The 19,575-nt window shown below is 45.6% G+C and overlaps 2 protein-coding genes across 2 annotated transcripts; both read left to right on the plus strand.

The window, feature by feature from the left end:
• Positions 1 to 1,511: 1,511 nt before the first annotated feature.
• On the plus strand, positions 1,512 to 4,572 carry fam110a (family with sequence similarity 110 member A). Its single transcript, XM_030119872.1, is given in 3 exon segments — positions 1,512 to 1,646; positions 2,795 to 4,006; positions 4,009 to 4,572. Coding segments are annotated over 2 exon segments (1,287 nt in total). The 5' UTR covers positions 1,512 to 1,646; positions 2,795 to 2,949; the 3' UTR covers positions 4,239 to 4,572.
• Positions 4,573 to 5,824: 1,252 nt separating this feature from the next.
• Positions 5,825 to 13,335, plus strand: mfsd2al2 (major facilitator superfamily domain containing 2a-like 2). The gene is made up of 13 exons (XM_030119753.1): positions 5,825 to 5,908; positions 6,013 to 6,132; positions 6,425 to 6,549; positions 6,664 to 6,796; positions 7,115 to 7,193; positions 7,857 to 8,023; positions 9,086 to 9,233; positions 9,999 to 10,120; positions 10,393 to 10,506; positions 10,636 to 10,719; positions 10,805 to 10,917; positions 12,935 to 13,078; positions 13,164 to 13,335. Exons 1-13 carry the CDS (start codon positions 5,825 to 5,827, stop codon positions 13,333 to 13,335), a joined length of 1,605 nt encoding a protein of 534 aa, XP_029975613.1.
• The last annotated feature ends 6,240 nt before the right edge of the window (positions 13,336 to 19,575 follow it).

Below are 19,575 nucleotides of genomic sequence, written 5' to 3' on the forward strand. Positions count from 1 at the left end.
ATGATCATTATAGTGAGTGAGCACAAGCAAAATTAAATTAACAGTTATTAAGTAAAATAATAGCTTGCAGGATAAACTGCAAAGTAGTTTGAAATTAGGTTTTAAATAAAGATTAATTTCATTTATGGAGAAAAAGTCACTTTGCCCCCATAATTTACAGCAATTAAAATTGTTAAATTTTTATATAATTTACATGTTCTTTGTAGGAACTGAATTCATGCTATTTTCTCTACAATTATTTTCTATTTTATTTTTTTTATTGTAGAAGTCAGAAAAAAATTTCTTTAACCAGAGGCCATAATTATCACAATGAAAGAAAGGATATGTAGAAACACTTTATGTATTCCTATACTGATGTTAATTTGGTAGATTTGCGCCTGTATGTTGTGATTTTTTAACACCTTAGTCTCAGTGTGTTTTAATGTCTTCAGCAGGTTGAGATGGGGATCAAACCACCAACCTCAGGAAGCAAAGACAACCTGCTCAACCGCCTGAGTCGCAGTTATTTGTAATATAAGGAAATAAAACCACTGAATTCCGCATTGCAGAGGTGATAATACAGTCAGCCATGGTTGATCAATAATCAATGAATAGTTAGAAAGGATAATTGTGTCAAGTGCTGCTGACACACCGATCAAAGTCCAACAGGTCCAGAGAGTTTGATCCACAAGATGGTGCACTGAGTCAGAGAAGTATCGGAGGGAATAAATGGTCGCTGTTTGTTATTATGATCAACAGCTTCACACCGTAAACCTCAGTCTGGACTACTGACCCCAAACACTGACCCAGAAGAAGAGAAACAATTCTCTTTCCAGCCAGGCAGACAGACTGAACCCTGCCTCCCAGTCTACAGCAGATCCATGGTTAAAAGTCTGTGTAATGCCCCTTTAAAAATCGCATGAAACACACAAAAATCCACCTTCAACACAACTTTATCAAAATTATAGTTAACTGAAATCAGTGATGTTTTCACTTTGCCTCAATGAAATAATCATGAAAATAAACGTGGATCTTGTGGGTTTAAAAAAAACACAAACTAAAACAATTCTTTAAATTGATTTCTCCTTTATTTTATTGAGATGTTCAACTGAAGGAAATTTATTGTCATTTTTAGAAAGTACAAGTCAAACTAAGCAAGTATCACAATAAAAAAAAAACACAAAAAAAAGATACAAACAAACACAAAGAATTCAATCTACCCTTCAGCATGATGAAAAAAAAAATTGTAAATGTAGTTGTTACTTTTCACACTGCCCTGTTTTGACCTGCAGTGGAGAGTTTTCAGTGTTTTTACTGTCCGATCAGTCCTTCAGTCTGAGGATCCGAGTCCTCCCCCCTCCTCTGGATTGATTCTGTCAAACAAAGCCTGGTGAAGGTCTGTCAGCCGGGTTTAAAACAATGGCAGGGTCACATGTCAGGAGAAGTCAGCACTGTGTTTCCTTGCAGGAGATTTATTGGTCCAATCAGCTTGCGGGAGGGCGGGGCCAGCAGAGCACACATGAGTTGTCAAACAGGTTTATCTTGAGCTGTTTAAGTGCTTTCTAACACATCCAGCCTCACTTCTGCTCACAGGGACAGCACGGCGTCCGCCGGGCCGCCGGGAACCTCACACCGGAGGCTCTGGAGCTCCACGGGAACAGGCCGAGGTGAGATTAGAGGAGGGGAGCTGCATCAGGAGAGGCTGTTTTAACTAACCTTCAGCTTCACACAGGCAGGCTGCAGCTTGTCAGGGCAGGGCTCACCAGTAGGCCTTGAGTCCACAATAAATATGGCTTCCTCTCTGTTGTTTACCTGCCCTGCTTCGTGAGCGTGTTTGTTCTTTCTGTTTCGCTTCACGTCTGCCATTCGCACATGCCAGCACTTGAGTCAGAAACATTAAATGAGGGGCTCTATTTCTGTTTTTGTCAGGCCCACCTCCTGGCATTCCTGTGTGGTTTGTAACCCTCTCCCCTCCTGCTGTCTCAGTGTTTCATGTTCTGGTGCTGCTTGTCTCCTCTGCTCAAGACTGATGTCTTCTCAGGGAGATCCTGAGGATTCGAGGCAGGTAGGACTGGACTGTCTGGGAGTTTCACGGCTCTGTCAGCAGGAGTTTGGCCCCGGCTCAGACTGGAATGGCAAATATGTTGAGAATTTGACTGGCAGATGCAGGCGCTTCAAGCAGCATTATTTCAAACACACACACTTACAGGATCCTTCAGTGGAGAAACACTTCCCGACCTTCACCGTCTGAAGGATTATTACCGTCTGATATGTTGAGTCTGCTCTTTATTTGACTTCATTTAACCCTGAGAAACTTCTGAAATCAGCGAGAGTCCGCTCTGCAGACGCTGCTGACTGGCTGCTTTATTTAAAGATGAGGAGTCATTGTTCCCATAGCAGCTGTTGGTGTGTGTGATCTGCTCCGAGTCGCCTCCAGACAATAAGTTTGTTGACGGCTGTTCTGGTGCACCTCCCCATCGCCCCTCTCCCTCTTTCTCCAGCCACACACACACTCACACACTCCGGCCTTTCACAGCACTTCTTCTGACTGAAAATGAAGTGGCAGTTTGATTGTGTGTTTGTCCGCGTCGAGATGGATGACTGTGAGTAATTGTTCAAATCCGGCCACGCTGGCAGCCAATCGACTCGCCGGCTGGAAAAGGCAAAGGAGAGCGATTGGCTGTCGTCTTGAATCAATGGGAGGGTTTCTGGGTGCAAAGTCTTTGTGGAGTCGCTGCGCTGTAATGTGTCCGATAAGGACGTGGCTGTTGACTTGATGAAGCACGTTTCTCACTCTGCTCTCTGATTTCCACAGGAAATGTCCAGGAAGTAGAGCTCGGCTGAGATGTTCACGTTAAACCCGGTGGAAAATGTCCCGGAGAGGATCATGAGGCACCAAAGCACAATCGTCAGGCAACGGTGAGGACCAGAGGATTCGGTTCCGAGGTGGATTCTGCTCGTGTTTACAAAATGCCCGTGGAGGCGCTCCAGCATCCGCAGAGGAAGCCGGCAAGAACCGCCGTGGTCGCTTCACCCCCGCGCCTGCGACCCAAGGGGCCGGTGGGGCCGGACCTGTACCGGCAGTGCCTGACGGCGGCGGCGGCAGCGGCGGCGGCCCGGCCGAAGCAGAGCGCCGTGGAGAGACTGGAGGCGGACAAGTCTAAGTATGTCAAGAGCCAGGTGGCTCTGTCCAAGCAGCAGCCGGTCAGACCTGCCGAGGTCCGCAAGCCTCCGCTGAATCCCGCCGCCGCCCTGCGGCCCACCAGAAAGACCCCCGCCCAGGTCAAGGCCAAGCAGGAGGGCGTCCAGCTCGACCTGAAGCACCTGAGTAGCCTCATCAGCGACGTGCACGACGAAACACCGCCGAGCGCCGAGGACAGCGGCGCTCCCGAAGCCGCCACCCCCGCCACCGAACACGTCTCCTCTCCGGCCGGGGCGCAGCAGGTGAAGGAGGAGAGGCCGTGCCCGCCTCCACGCCCCGACTGGTCCAGTCCGGCCAAAGTGAGGTTGAAGTCTTCGGATCCCGTCCGGGCGGAGGGTCCGGGCCCGTCCGGGTCTCCTGCGGCGGGGACGGTGCGCCGGGTGGACGTCATGCCTCAGGCCGGCCCGGTGAGGACCGCCTGCCGGCCGCCCCCCCGGTTCGTCCGGCAGCCCCTCCAGCCCATTCCGCTGCATTCCCAGCTGCCGCTCCGGCCCGCGGCCTCCAACCTGCGTCTCTTCCAAACCAGGACCGTGGCCGGTTCTTCTCCCCTCAAACCGGTCGTCGCCCCGTCAAAGCCCGACCCCTCTGCCCCGTCTCCTCCCGCTGGAGCTCCGGCCCCCGCTGCGCCTCCCACGACCCTCCCGGCCTTCCCCCCTCCCTCCCCGGCCATCACCCGTCTGTCCTCCTCCAGCTCCAGGAAGCGTCCGTCGCTGACCCGCTCCAAATCGGACATGAGCGACCGGTACTCCCGGGTCGGCACGGACCTGGAGCGCTTCTTCAACCTGTGCGGCCTGGACCCCTCGGACCTGCAGGAGCTGACCCCGGCCCCGGCTCGGACATCGTCTCTCTGGCCCGATTCCGCAGCGTGAGCGCCCCCGGGTCCGAGTGTGCGGGCTCCAACAGAGAGGAGGAAGAGGAGGAGGAGGAGGAGGAGGATGTGGGTAAAGCTCGCGTTCCCTACGGCGTCTCCGTCATTGAGAGGAATGCTCGGGTGATCAAATGGCTGTACGGACTCCGGCAGGCCAAGGACAACGCAGCCAAGAGCACCAACTTATAGGATGGTGTTAAAAAGCCTATAAGCTAAAAATAAATCAAACGTTGAGTTTATTTTGAGTTTCGACAGGGTTCCTTTACTGAACTGGCAGACGGATGCTTTTTGTTTGTCAGGTGACTTTTTCTGAGCCGGTTCCTACTTTCTTTGTTTTTTGCGAAATTGGAACATTTGATGATGTTTTTTTTTTGCGATAAAAGTCTTCTCTTCTGTTATTCTGTGATTGTTTCCTTTGTTTGAGTCTCACTTTTGGGGCCATTAATGTTATTTTTGCTGCTGTCTGACACTGAATCTCATTCTGCTGTGAGTTGATGGCATTAAAGATTAAACTGTGCAAACATCTGGTTTGTTCTACTGATGAGTTTTAAAACCCTTTTGGTTTCATAATCGATGCATTTGTATACACACGATGGAAAAACGTATTTTCAGCCCTGTGTAGATTTTAGGAGTCGTCTGAACACTGTGCACACAGAAACTTTGAAAACACAAAAATTCTGTTAAGTAGCCTGATAGAGGCTCAACAGACGTCCTGTTTGTGGGACTGTGTGTGTTGGACTGTAACTTGAAATAGGTCCATGTAACCAGATTGTCATTCAGAGCCAATACGATGAATAAGCACCTTTGTCTCGTGTTTCAAAAGTGAGCTACACGTTTGTTCAAATTGTGAAAACATTTATAATATTTCAAAAAGGATCGACGTAATGAAAGAATAAATGCATTCCTTGTCTTCAGAGGAGTGAGAATGTGGGACCATATGATTTGTCTTAGCTCATTTTTGAGCTAAAATATGTCAATAACTGATAAATGTTTATGAAAATGGCTTTGAAAGTGAAAGCTATGGTGAGACTTTGCAACCTTTACATGTAACATTAATGGTTCTTGCATGTGTGCTATACTGGTTGCCTCAATTTTTATAAAAGTTCAGAGTTTTTTTTTATTTCAAAAGATAATTCTTAAGACCAATTGTTTTTATATTTAGTTTCCTCTCATATCTAATGGAAAGCACCTCCAACCCACAACCTCATCTGCATTACATATGTAAAACAACTCAAACATCAGAAGAGGAGAACTGAGGACCACACACAGCAGAACAGGCTGAACGGGCTTCATTCGGTGCAGAAAAATGTTCTCTGTTGATCCACAAGAGGTCAGAGCTGCTCCCACTGACGCTGTAGTGCAGAAGTATCTGCACTTTTCTATTAATCTGATGGAAACCTCATCATTTATTCAGGATGTTGTAATTGTTTGCTCTTAAAGGAAGTAGTTTGATTTTTTTGTCCAGTTCTGTTTGGCAAAAATTAAAGTTCTTTGATATTTCTCTTTATTTCTGACTGAACATTTGTTTCAAACAGATTAAATCACTTTAAGAGTGAAAACTGAAGAGCGGCTGTTTTATTCCTGTTGTTGAGCCTTTTCATTTATTCTTCCAGGAGCAGGTGGGCTGAATGAGGGGGAAAAAACAAAACAATCTCAGTGTTGAATACAAAGAAGTTGCTCGACCAGATTCCAGCTTTACACAGACTGCATGAACACAGAGAGCTGCTGATTTCTGACTCTCTCTGCAACGCTTCACTTTCTCCCTCACGTCCAGGATGAGTTGCCTTAAAAACTTCCCAAATCTGCTCCAAATATTAAGAAGTCGCTTCCTGAAGTCGTTCAACCATGGTCAGCAGGGGGTAAGACGTATTTTTCCTTAAATTATTGAAGTAGTTTGTGAAATTATCCTTATATTAAAAAAGAAAAATATGAGTTTTGTTTAAATAGTAATTGATTCTCCCAGACTTCCAAGGAGATCCGTCTGCTCACGAAGCTGTGCTATGCTGTGGGTGGGGTGCCGTATGCCATCACCATGGCAGCCATCAACATTTCCCTGCAGATTTTCCTTCTGGATGTTGTCCAGGTAAACGTTTGAACTGGTGATCCTGACCTTCCTAAAGATTTTACTCCTAACAGGAACTGTCTGTCAGTTTCCTTATGCTTTTGCTGGTATTTTTCCACCTTTTTGTTGGAATTTGCATCCAAGGAATCATGTTTAATTTCATTTCTTTATCAGAAGGAGTGCTCTTGTGGTAGTTTTATAGTCAGCTCAGATTAAGTAGTTTGACTCCCTGATTTCCAACAGCTTTTATGGTTGAAGACTGAGAAGATCTGCTCCCGGAATAATCCTCCCCGAATAAATGATCTTTTCCCAGATTCAGGCCTTCTATGTGTCCATGATCCTGTTTGTGAGTCGGGCCTGGGATGCGGTGACTGATCCTCTGATCGGGTATCTGGTGAGCCGCAGTCGATGGACGCCGGTTGGAAAACTCACTCCATGGTTGGTCACGTTGGTCGCGGACGGGTTGGTTGGTTAGTCGATGCCACCAGTTAACCGCAGCCCTCTGCCTCTGGCCAGGAGCCTTCAGCAGAGCCATCACTGTTTTTCTCTCAGGCTGGTTGTCTCCGCGCCTCTCGCCATCCTGTCCTACCTGCTGCTGTGGTTCGTACCTCCGGCCTCCGTCTCTGGAGGCTCCAGGATGCTGTGGTTCCTGGCAGCGGCCTGCATGTTTGAAACGCTCATGAGTGTAAACCACTTTACATTTAATCAATTTTAGTCATCTAGAGAGGATTAGAGCGTTAGAAAAGCCTTTACATAAATGTAAACTGAGACAACTTCATCTTTTCCTGGAATTTTAGAGATTTTCCAATAACCCATCCTGTTCCCTAATCTCCTTCGTTGTGTCCTTTTCTCTCATCTTTGTCTCATGTCGCCATGGTGACGGAGTTTTGATAGTATTCCCATGTCGTATTGCCCTGAGCTGCGTCACCATGGCGACAGAGTTTTCACACCGTGCGCCGTCAGCTGGCGTCATGTTTCCCCCCCCCCCTTCTCCTGTGAACAGTGCTATAACGTCCCGTACCTCTCGCTCAACATGTTCCTGGGAGGAGATCAGAGAGACCGAGACTCTGCAACCGCCTACAGTGAGAACAACCGCGCGCTCACACACACACACACACACACACACACACACACACACACACACACACACACACACACACACACACACACACACACACCGCTGTGAAAATCTAGATGCCCTGTTATCCTGTTCCTGCTCTCCATCAGTCAAGTTTCTGTTACTTGTTTTCGGCAATTCCAATTATAATCTCTGAACGGAGCAAGTCGGTTCCCACACAACCTAAACTTTGACTTCAAGCCGTAAATATTCAGAGATCCAATTTACGGTAAAAACTCTACATTCTGCATTTGTCTTTCGATCGCTATTTACTAAGATTTCTGTGGTTTGAATGTGGAAGGCTCTACTCGTCAAAACAATGAAGAACCGGCAAGAACCGCATAAAGTAAAACCACTGCAGTTGCACAGTGTGCATCTTTTATATTAATTTCCCCTTGTCAATGTCCAACACTACAAAGACATGAACACACACATAGGGAGAACATGCAAACTCAGTCAGGCCTGGGATCATCTCAGTGTGAGGCAGGAGTGCTGGAACCTACACCATCCTAATAGTAACTCATAATCAAATCTCGAAACACATGTAAACTATTAACACACACACATGGCGGAGCCATCAGAGCCGAATGACACGCCGCTGCCGTCCCTGTCTCCCTGCTCTGGCCAGGAATGAGTGTGGAGGTGGTGGCGATGCTGCTGGCGTCGGTGATTCAGGGACAAGTTGTGTCTGTTTACAACGCCGAGAAACAGGAGGCCTGCGAGGAGCTGGACTCTTCCCACCAAACGGCCCTCCTCGGCACATCTTCACCACAGTCTGCCTCCCTGCAGGAGACGGTACAGTCACGACGCCTCACGCTCACACGGTCTCAGGGATATACTCTTACCCTGTCATTTACGGTTCTTAGACGTGGGCATTGTTGTGCTGCTTGTGTGGATGAGTGTTCCTGCGTCCGTCATGTTGTGGCGACACAGGTCTGTTCATATCCCGCCGCAATGGAGGGACCGGTCTGGTGTTCAGTTTCCACACGCTGAGTCAAGTTCAGCGGTGATCAGATGACTTTTTTCCAAAGTTTGCGCTAGCTGGAGAAATAATAACCTGCAGTCCTGTGAAGTGATTGAAAGCAGGCGTGTGTTTAGTTGCCCTTACATAATACAGTGTTGACAGACTGAATGCAGCTCAAGGTGCAGCGTGTGGGATTTATAGGGATCTGTTGGCAGAAATTAAAAGGATGCTCAGTCATATTTGATTTTTTTATAATTGCCCTCATTTAGAAATGTAGTTGTTGTTACTTTGTTCACACATGAAAACTGAACACAACAAACCTGAAGTGAAGCAAGTCAATGTGGCTCAAAGCAGCGATAACAAACAGTTCAGAAAAGAGCATCGATGTTCTTGTTTTGGAAGAAAACAACTAATTGGAGAAGATTTTAATCAGATGTAATCAGCATCTTGCACCGATATGTCATAACGCTTAATAGATTCATGTTGAAAGTTTCCAAAGTAAAAGCAATACGCACATAAACAGACGAATTATGCTTGATCTGTTCAGAGCTGCCGTTAATGTGTTTGTTTTCACGGTTCTCTCTGTTTTCATGGAAGTGAACTCAAGCTTCACATTCTGACATATCCTGCAGAGATTTGTTAGTTCTCTCTTAAACCTCGGTAGAAAAGACATCCCTGGAAATGTTCCAAAAAAGAACAAGTTGAAATGAAAGCTGGAAAATAACACAATGTGATTCTGTAAAATTGAGCTTTTTTTTTAAGAAAAGAGAAGGTTGAGGATAAATGACTAATCTGAAGCTAGAGGCTTTTTTTCTTTTTCATTTTTAGGAGTGTTGTACACGGTCTTACATGCTTTATTTATCAGTTGCAGTTTCCTGTCTTTCCCCCTGCAGCAAAAGGCGTTCCTGACCTCTGGTCTGGTCGTGGGCGCCTTGTTTTTTCTCTGCGGCCTGGTTTTGTTCCTCGGGGTGAAGGAGCAGCGAGGTGAATCATCCAGAGATACTCAGAGGAAAAAAAAAATTGAAATGAAACATGTTGTCTGTTGTTTTCCTGAGCCGCTGTACTGATGTTTGAGTTCCAGCGAGGATATCCTGGGTTTTTATTCTGGACGTGTGTGGAGTTTGCATGTTCTTCATGTGCTGCTGTTCTTCTCTGGACGCTCCAGTTTCCTCATTCCTCATTCACATGCCTTTAAATTGTCTGTTTTTTTGTGAGTTTGTGTTCTGTTTTCTGTTTTTCCCTGTTCGACTGGCGACCTGTCCAGGGTGTGTCTGCTTTTCATCAGACGTCAGATTGGATTAATGAAGTTGGATAAAGTGGGTGTAGAAGACAGATGGATGGATGAATTGAACATGAAATCATCCATCCATCATCAATACTGCTTTTATATTTATTTTTGTTTGTTTAGTGTGTTTCTCTGCGATTCATCCGTCTTCAGCGCTTCTTTCGATCTTGGTCGTTTGAATAGTTCTGTTTGTTTTATCTCTCTCTCAGGGATCCATTCATCCTGCTTCATCAAACAAAACTTATAGTCGTCAGTTAGCTTCAAATGTATTTTTCTGAACCATGCAAGGAAACTGGAGCCCCTGATGAAAACCGACACGTGCACAGAAAGGTTCCCAAGCCAAATGGAAATGAAACAAAGCTGGCCAATATTACACTTTACATCCAACTTGGACTCTGTATTTGAATATAACATTTGATAAAATCACATTAATAAGCCCACCTTGCTCAAAAACGGTTTTTAAATTGGTTACATCGACGCAGTTCTAAGTTTTATTCATTTTTCTTGGGGTTCTGTTTCAGGTCTCCTCTGCTCTGATGGCAGCGTCCGGCCGTCCTACCCGACCTCCCTGAGGCTGCTGATGCGACATGTTCCTTATCAGAGGCTCGTCTTGGGCTTCGTGTTCAGCGCGTTCGCCTTCCAGGTGTCGTTTCAGCTCGGAGTCACTGCGCTCCGGTCCTCAGGGGTCGCGTTACCATGTTTTAAACATGATGACTGGTTAACTATCAGGCTCCACGCTGAGGTGTGTGATGATGGCAGTTATTCGGTTCATGTAGCGCCGCTGCAGCAATACGGGAGCTGTTCCCCTTCAGGACCACAACTGAATGTCATTCCTGGCAAAGCACAAATGGATTCCGTATATAAATACTGGAGGGTTTTTGTAGTTCACAAAGTCAGAAGTGCATGTAATAACAGATGCTTTCTTCCCCCTCTGCTTTGTCTCAGATGTCCTTGGGTAATTTTGCACTGTTCTGCACTCATGCAGCTGAGCTAGGAGACCATTTTCAACAGCTCCTGTTGATTTTACTGGTAAAAAAATGCAACCGACAAACCAAATCTTTTTCCTTTCCTTCACATTTTCCAATGCAGCAATTCATCAGCTTTGCCATTCTGGACACAATTTCATCTATAAATGGCATGATTATTACCTTTCTGCAGGTTTCTGCCTCAGTAGCTGTTCCCCTGTGGCAGGTCGTGCTCCTGAGAATTGGGAAAAAGGCCACAGTTTTCATCGGACTCTCGGTGAGAAATCCGGGCTTCACGTTATTTCATGGGAACACGTTTCCACACAGTGAATGTCCTCCTCACCTGCCCATGTCCATCCCAGCTCTTCATTCCTGCAGTGACTGTCGTGGCCTGCTTTCCCACTAACCTGCCAGTCTTCATGAGCATGTGCACTCTGATGGGATTCAGCGTGGCGACCATATTCCTGTTACCCTGGTGAGTCACTTCCCGGTTCTCTGCATGGCTGTGGAAAATTGCACCCTCCTCTCGCGGTGCCTCATGTGTTGGGAGATACCGGGTATTGATTCTCAGTAAAATGTAGTGAGAGACCTGAATACAGGCTGTCTAGAAAATTAACTGAGTTGAAGTGGGATGTTGCAATCTGTTCCAGTTAATCAAAGAAAAGTTCATTTATGTAATACTCATGTTCCTGATGATGCAAGAAACGCCTATGTGATGGAAACGCAACCAATACACGCTCTTCACTGGTTAGATTACATTACTTCATTTGTATCCATGTAAATTCAGTTCACAGTGAGTTACATACAAGAAAAAAAAGACAAAATAATGACACTCCCCAGGGATATAAGGGGACAAGAGGGAGGTGGAAACTGCTTTAAAAAAAAAGAACTATTCACATGCATTAAGTAGATAAAAGTTCTGGTAGGTAAAAGCAGGTAAGCTGTGGAGATCCCAGGTGATCCAAGTCCTCCAGAAGCTGTGTAAAATGTACAAAGCTGTTTAAATCGCTGACAGGATTCTCTCATTAACGATCTGCTGGGACAAAGCTGTTTCAGTAGGTGTTGGTTTCACAGTCTGGCACCGTGAACCTCCGTCCTGACGGGAACTGCTGGAACTCGGCACTAACAGCGTGGGAGTTGTCATTCAACGTCCCGTTCAAACATCCGGCTCAGGAAATGGGCAACTTTATGAAAGCAACTCCTGATATTTTCTTTTTTGATTCAGGTTTTCAACTTTAATTTAACTAACTGTGTTCTAAACTGCTTCATTTAAATGTCATCCCCTTGGAAAAAAAAAAAAAAATTCAAGGAAATGTTAAATAAATCAAATCAAATCAAATCAAATCAAATCAAATCAAATCAAATCAAATCAAATCAAATCAAAATAAATCTGTTAAATAAATCTGAGTATTTTAGGGTTGGGATGAGGTTTGTAAAGTAGAATCCAATTTAAAGAGTCTTGGTCAGATCTAATAATAATAATTATGCTGATAATAATTCTGATTAACATAATATTGAAGCGTTGTAGTCCAGTAGAAAGAAAAAGTCTGTGTTTGATTTACAGAATCCACGTCCAGTTTGAAGAATCCAGGAGTAGCTTAAAAGAGAGTCTAGATGAAACAACCCTAATCCTTGCTAAAGAATCTGGGTCTGCCTGTAAAGAGCCAGCTATGTTTAGGTAGTCCTGGTCCCATCGAAGAAAACATCCAGACTTCAAGTGAAGTGAAAAGTGTGTGTCTGTTTTAAAGCATCTGGATATATTTCACAAAGTCCTGGTTATAGGTTAAGTTTTCACATTTGGCTTCTAGAGAATAGTTAAAAGAATTCAGATGTCAAATTAAAGAGTCCAAATGTACCGTAAATAGTCTGTGTGTGGTTCAGAGAAGTAGAAATATCAACAGTAGTCTGTCTACTGTCACAGTTGTGGATTATAGAATCTGATTGTTTGAAGGGTCCTGTTGAAGTTTGAAAAAGATCCGCCTCAAATGTTTGATGTCTAAGTTAAGTTCAAAGACCAGGTAGTGGTATCGCCGGTCCAGGTCTAGTTTAAAGAGTCTAGTTCTGTTTTTATAGAATTTGACTTTTGTTCAAGAAATATTTTCCCTTTTCTTTTTTCTTTTGGGAGATTTGTAAGGGTTTTAAAATGGAGACAGCCGCCCTCCGTAACTGTGTCATCCATCATTGAAGCCCAGCATTTCAACACTCCCGTGAGGGGGGGGGTGCAGTTTTCCGCAGCCATGCAGAACTTGGCATAACACCGGCCCGGACACAGCGTTCTCAGTCCTTTCAGAGGCCTTCCTGCTGTCAGATGTGATCAGTGTCACAAGTGAATGTGCTGCACATTAAACATTCACATCGCCTCCATCTGACTGTGGTCAGTGAAGAACACTCCAGAATTCTGTTGACTGGTGAGATGTCCTCATTGAAGCCGACATGTGGTTTGGACATACGATATGTGTGTGTGTGTGTGTGTGTGTGTGTGTGTGGCACAGGTCAATGCTCCCGGATGTGGTGGACGACTTCGCTGTGAGGCATCCCTCCTGTAAAGACCTGGAGCCTCTGTTCTTCTCCTGCTACGCCTTCTGCAGCAAGCTGGCAGGAGGCCTCTCTGTCGGACTCTCCACCATGACCTTGCAGTGAGTCACGCCGGTCCGTGTTTTGGGTTGAGCGCGAGTGAATCACTCGGCCCGTCACATTTCGTGCTGTCCTCCTCGTCGGCAGGTTCGTGGGCTACAAAGCAGGTGCGTGTAACCATGACGACAGAGTGGTCCTGGCTCTGATTTTGCTGTTCTCGCCAGTTCCCATTGCACTTCTGCTGGTGGGGATGGCGTTTTTTCACTCCTATCCGATCAATGAGAGGCAAAGCTTGCAGCTACGGGAACAGCTCCAGTAAGAAGCTTTTGTGTGTGTGTGTGTGTGTGTGTGTCTGTGTGTGTGTGTTTGACAGATCCAATCACAAGTGTTTCTAAACTTCTCCAACTCATAAAGCTTGAGAGCAACGTGCACATTGTGTCCTCTCTGGCTCCTACACGTAGATCCTGACATGGTTGCGTAATATTTTCTCTCGTTTATGCATACAGATCAGAGAGTCAAGTTAAACTTGTAGCTAAAGCACAGACTCAGCGTGCACACAACCGTGAAACCCAACCAAAACACACAATGTTTGTGAAACTGGAGATCAATACATGCTCATGCAGAAACTCTAATTTATAAGCAGATTATGTTGAAACAACATTGCTATGATGCACCTACAACCAGTGAAAATACAGATTTCTAGAGTCTCAGAGCAGCTGAGTCAGGTCAGCTGGGCTGGGTTATACGTCTTGGAAGACACGTCGGATTGGTCAAGGGAACAGCATGAACTGATAAATTCATCTGATTGAAGCGTCTTGCGAGACAAATACTCGATTCTGTTTGACCTGATTCATCTGCTTTGAGCCACATCCAGAGGAAACGAGAGCGCGCACGTCCAAGGAAATAAAAACACTGGAATTCATCCACATTCTCAGTCTATTACTCGAGCTCATGGTTTCCCTTTGTGTAGATGTTATGTGTAAAACAATGGCTTGATTATCGGGTGGCTTCATTCATTTCTGTCTAGAAGGCACCAGCTGTGTGTCCGGATGATGCGGCTGTCGCCTCTGATTCAGTGCAGAGCGACACTGCAGTCAAACCAACGCCGCTGAAATACATCCTCACAGTGTAGCATCTTATACTGGCCACTTTTTCATTTTTCTGCTTTTTTTGGTTTTGTCTTAGTCCAGTCATGCCGAACATGATACAATACAGTCTGACAGTTGAGCCAGGAGCCGGTAACATCAGTCCAAAGTGATCTTAGATTAACAAAGCTTGTCTTGGTTTATATCATCATCTTTCTTTCGACTGTAGTTTTAATCTTCACTTAACTTGTTTCAGCGTGTCCCTACTTGCCTCATCTCTTTCTTATATTTCGTCCTATTTTGTTTCAGTGATGCTCTCTTTTCTTTATTGTACACCTGTTCTAATACATCCATCTTATCTTATCTTATCTTGGTTGAACTCTTTGACCCTTCCATTGCGTTTCACCTGAGCTTTTGTTTTAAAAACTCATTCTAATAGTGTAATATATTGGTTCGCAACATTAAATGCAATGAAGTGGTGAAGTGGAACCAAATTGGAATTTCATTTTCATTTTCTTTCAGCCCACAAACTGCAGCTCCTTCGTCATCATCATCATCAAACCCAAGAGAAGCCACTGAGCCTTCAACCACCCAGCCTCAGCCATGTGCTGGTGGAACTCCACCATGTGATTCAAGACCCAACATGTTTTTAAAATCTGATTCCTCTCGGAGATACAATCAGGATGAACAGTGCTCTTTGGCGTTTGTTTGCTCAGAAGCACTAAGAAGCTCCTCTGGAAAGAGCAGCCGATCTGAACGTGACGAACGAACACGCCGCTACCAGCAGCGATCAGGAGCTGAAAGATCTGAAGACGTCTCCTCATCAAGAGCGATACACGTGAAAGCCAAAGTGACGTGGGTTTAAAGAATACTTCATGTTTGGGGGATAATCATCTGCTGCTTGGAAATTGTTCAAAGCTCCAGGAGAAAATTAAACCGTTTCACAAACAAGTTTAATAAGAAATCTGAGAGCACTGTAATTCATTCTCCTTTAACCACTGTAATTCACTGTGATTTCTTTATTCGGGTCATTAAAATCATTGAGATTATCTCATTTTCTTATTTTCATAAGTGAAAGTAAGAACTATCAACTGTAATGAGATCTTATTTTTAGAAACTTCTACTTTTTTTTTTTTTACCAGAATGTAATTTTACTCATACTTGAGTTTTCCCATGGAAACTACTTCTCTTCTTTTAGAACTATAGGTTGCTACTGAGTACGCCCACTCTTTGAAATATCATTCAGACTGTGATCTGCATTGCTGTAGCCATTAAGTTTACTACTGTGATTTTAATCGTGCTCATGAGAAACGACCTTGAGTCGTAGGTATTCCATACAGGTGAGCTGAATATTCATTCAGCCTGCTATTGATAGTTAGATACGGCTCATAAGTAATTAATACATTCAAGTAGTTTTAGAAAAAAGGACTTGAGTGTTTGTTTTCAAAATGAGTACATTAAACAAAGTAACATCCTCAAAAAACAGGCATATATGCATATGTACAAAGAAAATAAATTCATGTAAGAGACAAATTCATGTAGGAAAGATGAGAATATATGAATGTGGGAGTGAGTAGAGTGGAAAGGAAATCCATCATTTATTGCGCTGTGATTGGCTGAGACACTCAAGCAGGCGGTCCCGTTCAGGTCATAGTCAACATGGGAGGTAGAGATAAGTCACGAGAACTGCTGCAAGCCATTGGGGTTTTAAGAAATATTCTATCATCCAGTGACAATATATGGATGTGCAAGGAGAATGTATGCGTGTGCACAGACTGACAATATACATGTGTGTGTGTAAGAACAGTGTATGTGTTTGAAAATACAATGTATGAGCGTGAGAGGGTCAGAATTAATTAAATCCTGTACAGCCTCTCATAATTTTTTATGGTTGTAAAAAATATTATGAATATTCAAAATATATTCATTTGGATTTATCTGTGAATATATTCTCAGCTGTGTGTCTGCAGCTCTGTGGATTACTAAATAATGGAATAATTCTATTATGCTTCTGTTTCTGGCTGCATTCAAACCTTGATTGTTCAGGTTTTGGTCTGTTGCATAGCTTCATGGGTTTTTCGTTTGTTTTTTTCCCATCGAAAGGTTCACAGAAGGTTTATTTTTGAGGTTGCAGCTCAGCAAACACCCACATATCATCACATTTTGATTATATAAGGTACTATGGTAACAAAACGAATAGGAAGTCAGACGGGGTGAGAAAGGAGATGTTATTCAGCATTTTGAAAAACGTGGATTAAACTTATTGAAGGACGAAGTCAAATTAAACAGCAACGTTCAGGTGGATTTGATGTGTCCAAGTCCAGATTGTGAAATTTGCTGGAAAACCTTTGACCATCAAAGTTCGCTTCAGTTGAAATGCTTCCAGATCCCAGCATTCTACTCAGTTTGAGTTACTGTTTTATTCCATGTTTTCATGAAACAGTACATGTTGACTGCATGTATTTTACAGTTAGCATTTTTTTCACATCCACATTGCAAATGTCTAATGCTGCAATATAATTGTCCATATTAATTGTTACAGATATCTACAACACATTATTTACTATAAAGTTCAACTTGATGTGAAAATTCTGAGTTTTACAAGTCCAGTTCGACTTTAGTCACCCCGGCCTCCTTTCCTCCTGTCTCCACCTTGTTTTCTGTCTCCTTTTGAGTCCCTGCTGCCTTTTTTTCCTATCTTCTCCTTGTTTCCTGCCTCCTTGCCTCCTGTATTCTCGTGGTTGCCTGTCTCTTCCTGTCTCCTTGGCTTGCCTCCTGTCTTCTCCTGGTTTTCTGTGTCCTTGTCTCCTATCTCCTGGTGTCCTGTCTCCTCCTGATGTCCTCTCTTCTTTCCCCCTCTCTCCTCCTGGTTCCCTGTTTCCTTGTCTCCTCCTGGTTTACTGCCTCCTGTGTCCTGGTTTCCTGTCTCCTTGCCTCCTGTTTCCTCCTTGTTTTCTGCCTCCTGTCTCCTAGTTTCCTGTCTCCTTGCCTCCCATCTTCTCCTGGTTTTCTGTCTCCTCTTGGTCTCCTGCCTCCTGCCCCCTGGTTTCCTGTCTCCTTGCCTCCTTCCTCCTCCTGGTTTCCTGTTTCCTTGCCTCCTGTCTCTTCCTGTTTCCTTGCCTCCTCCTGGTTTCCTGTCTCCTTGCCTCCTGCCTCCTTCTGGTTTAATGTCTCCTTGCCTCCTGTCTTCTGGTTTCCTGTCTCCTTGCCTCCTGTTTCCTCCTTGTTTCCTGTCTCCTTGCCTCCTGTCTTCTGGTTTCCTGTCTCCTTGCCTCCTGCCTCCTCCTTGTTTCCTGTCTCCTTGCATCCTATCTCCTGGTTTCCTGTCTCCTTGCCTCCTGTTTCTTACTGGTTTCCTGTCTCCTTGCTTCCTGTCTTCTGGTTTCCTGTCTCCTTGCATCCTGTTTCCTCCTGGTTTCCTGTCTCCTTGCCTCCTGTTTCTTCCTGGTTTCCTGTCTCCTATTTCCTCCTGGTTTCCTGTCTCCTTGCTTCCTGTTTCCTCCTGGTTTCCTGTCTCCTTGCCTCCTGTCTTCTGGTTTCCTGTCTCCTTGCCTCCTGTTTCCTCCTGGTTTCCTGTCTCCTGTTTCCTCCTGGTTTCCTGTCTCCTTGCCTCCTGTCTTCTGGTTTCCTGTCTCCTTGCCTCCTATCTCCTGGTTTCCTGTCTCCTTGCCTCCTGTCTCCTCCTGTTTCCTCCTGGTTTCCTGTCTCCTTGCCTCCTGTCTCCTCCTGTTTCCTCCTTTCCTGTCTCTTTGCCTCCTATCTCCTGGTTTCCTGTTTCCTTGCCTCCTGTTTCCTCCTGGTTTCCTGTCTCCTGTTTCCTCCTGGTTTCCTGTCTCCTTGCCTCCTGTTTCCTCCTGGTTTCCTGTCTCCTTGCCTCCTGTTTCCTCCTGGTTTCCTGTCTCCTTGCCTCCTGTCTTCTGGTTTCCTGTCTCCTTGCCTCCTGTTTCCTCCTTCTTTCCTGTCTTCTTGCCTCCTATCTCCTGGTTTCCTGTCTCCTTGCCTCCTGTTTCCTCCTGGTTTCCTGTCTCCTGTTTCCTCCTGGTTTCCTGTCTCCTTGCCTCCTGTCTTCTGGTTTCCTGTCTCCTTGCCTCCTATCTCCTGGTTTCCTGTCTCCTTGCCTCCTGTCTCCTCCTGTTTCCTCCTGGTTTCCTGTCTCCTTGCCTCCTGTCTCCTCCTGTTTCCTCCTGGTTTCCTGTCTCCTTGCCTCCTGTCTCCTCCTGTTTCCTCCTTTCCTGTCTCTTTGCCTCCTATCTCCTGGTTTCCTGTTTCCTTGCCTCCTGTTTCCTCCTGGTTTCCTGTCTCCTGTTTCCTCCTGGTTTCCTGTCTCATTGCCTCCTGTTTCCTCCTGGTTTCCTGTCTCCTTGCCTCCTGTTTCCTCCTGGTTTCCTGTCTCCTTGCCTCCTGTCTTCTGGTTTCCTGTCTCCTTGCCTCCTGTTTCCTCCTTCTTTCCTGTCTTCTTGCCTCCTATCTCCTGGTTTCCTGTCTCCTTGCCTCCTATCTCCTGGTTTCCTGTCTCCTTGCCTCCTGTCTCCTCCTGTTTCCTCCTGGTTTCCTGTTTCCTTGCCTCCTGTTTCCTCCTGGTTTCCTGTCTCCTGTTTCCTCCTGGTTTCCTGTCTCCTTGCCTCCTGTTTCCTCCTGGTTTCCTATCTCCTTGCCTCCTGTTTCCTCCTGGTTTCCTGTCTCCTTGCCTCCTGTCTTCTGGTTTCCTGTCTCCTTGCCTCCTGTTTCCTCCTTCTTTCCTGTCTTCTTGCCTCCTATCTCCTGGTTTCCTGTCTCCTTGCCTCCTGTCTCCTCCTGTTTCCTCCTGGTTTCCTGTCTCCTTGCCTCCTATCTCCTGGTTTCCTGTCTCCTTGCCTCCTGTCTCCTCCTGTTTCCTCCTGGTTTCCTGTTTCCTTGCCTCCTGTTTCCTCCTGGTTTCCTGTCTCCTGTTTCCTCCTGGTTTCCTGTCTCCTTGCCTCCTGTTTCCTCCTGGTTTCCTATCTCCTTGCCTCCTGTTTCCTCCTGGTTTCCTGTCTCCTTGCCTCCTGTCTTCTGGTTTCCTGTCTCCTTGCCTCCTGTTTCCTCCTGGTTTCCTGTCTCCTTGCCTCCTGTCTTCTGGTTTCCTGTCTCCTTGCCTCCTGTTTCCTCCTGGTTTCCTGTCTCCTTGCCTCCTGTCTTCTGGTTTCCTGTCTCCTTGCCTCCTGTTTCCTCCTGGTTCCTCCTGGTTTCCTGTCTCCTGTTTCCTCCTGGTTTCCTGTCTCCTTGCCTCCTATTTCCTCCTGGTTTACTGTCTCCTTGCCTCCTGTCTTCTGGTTTCAGGTCTCCTTGCCTCCTGTCTCCTGGTTTCCTGTCTCCTTGCCTCCTATCTCCTGGTTTCCTGTCTCCTTGCCTCCTGTCTCCTCCTGTTTTCTCCTGGTTTCCTGTCTCCTTGCCTCCTGTCTCCTCCTGTTTCCTCCTGGTTTCCTGTCTCCTTGCCTCCTGTCTCCTCCTGTTTC

Source organism: Salarias fasciatus, chromosome 20 (genome assembly GCF_902148845.1).
Source record: "Salarias fasciatus chromosome 20, fSalaFa1.1, whole genome shotgun sequence".
Lineage (NCBI taxonomy): Eukaryota > Metazoa > Chordata > Actinopteri > Blenniiformes > Blenniidae > Salarias > Salarias fasciatus.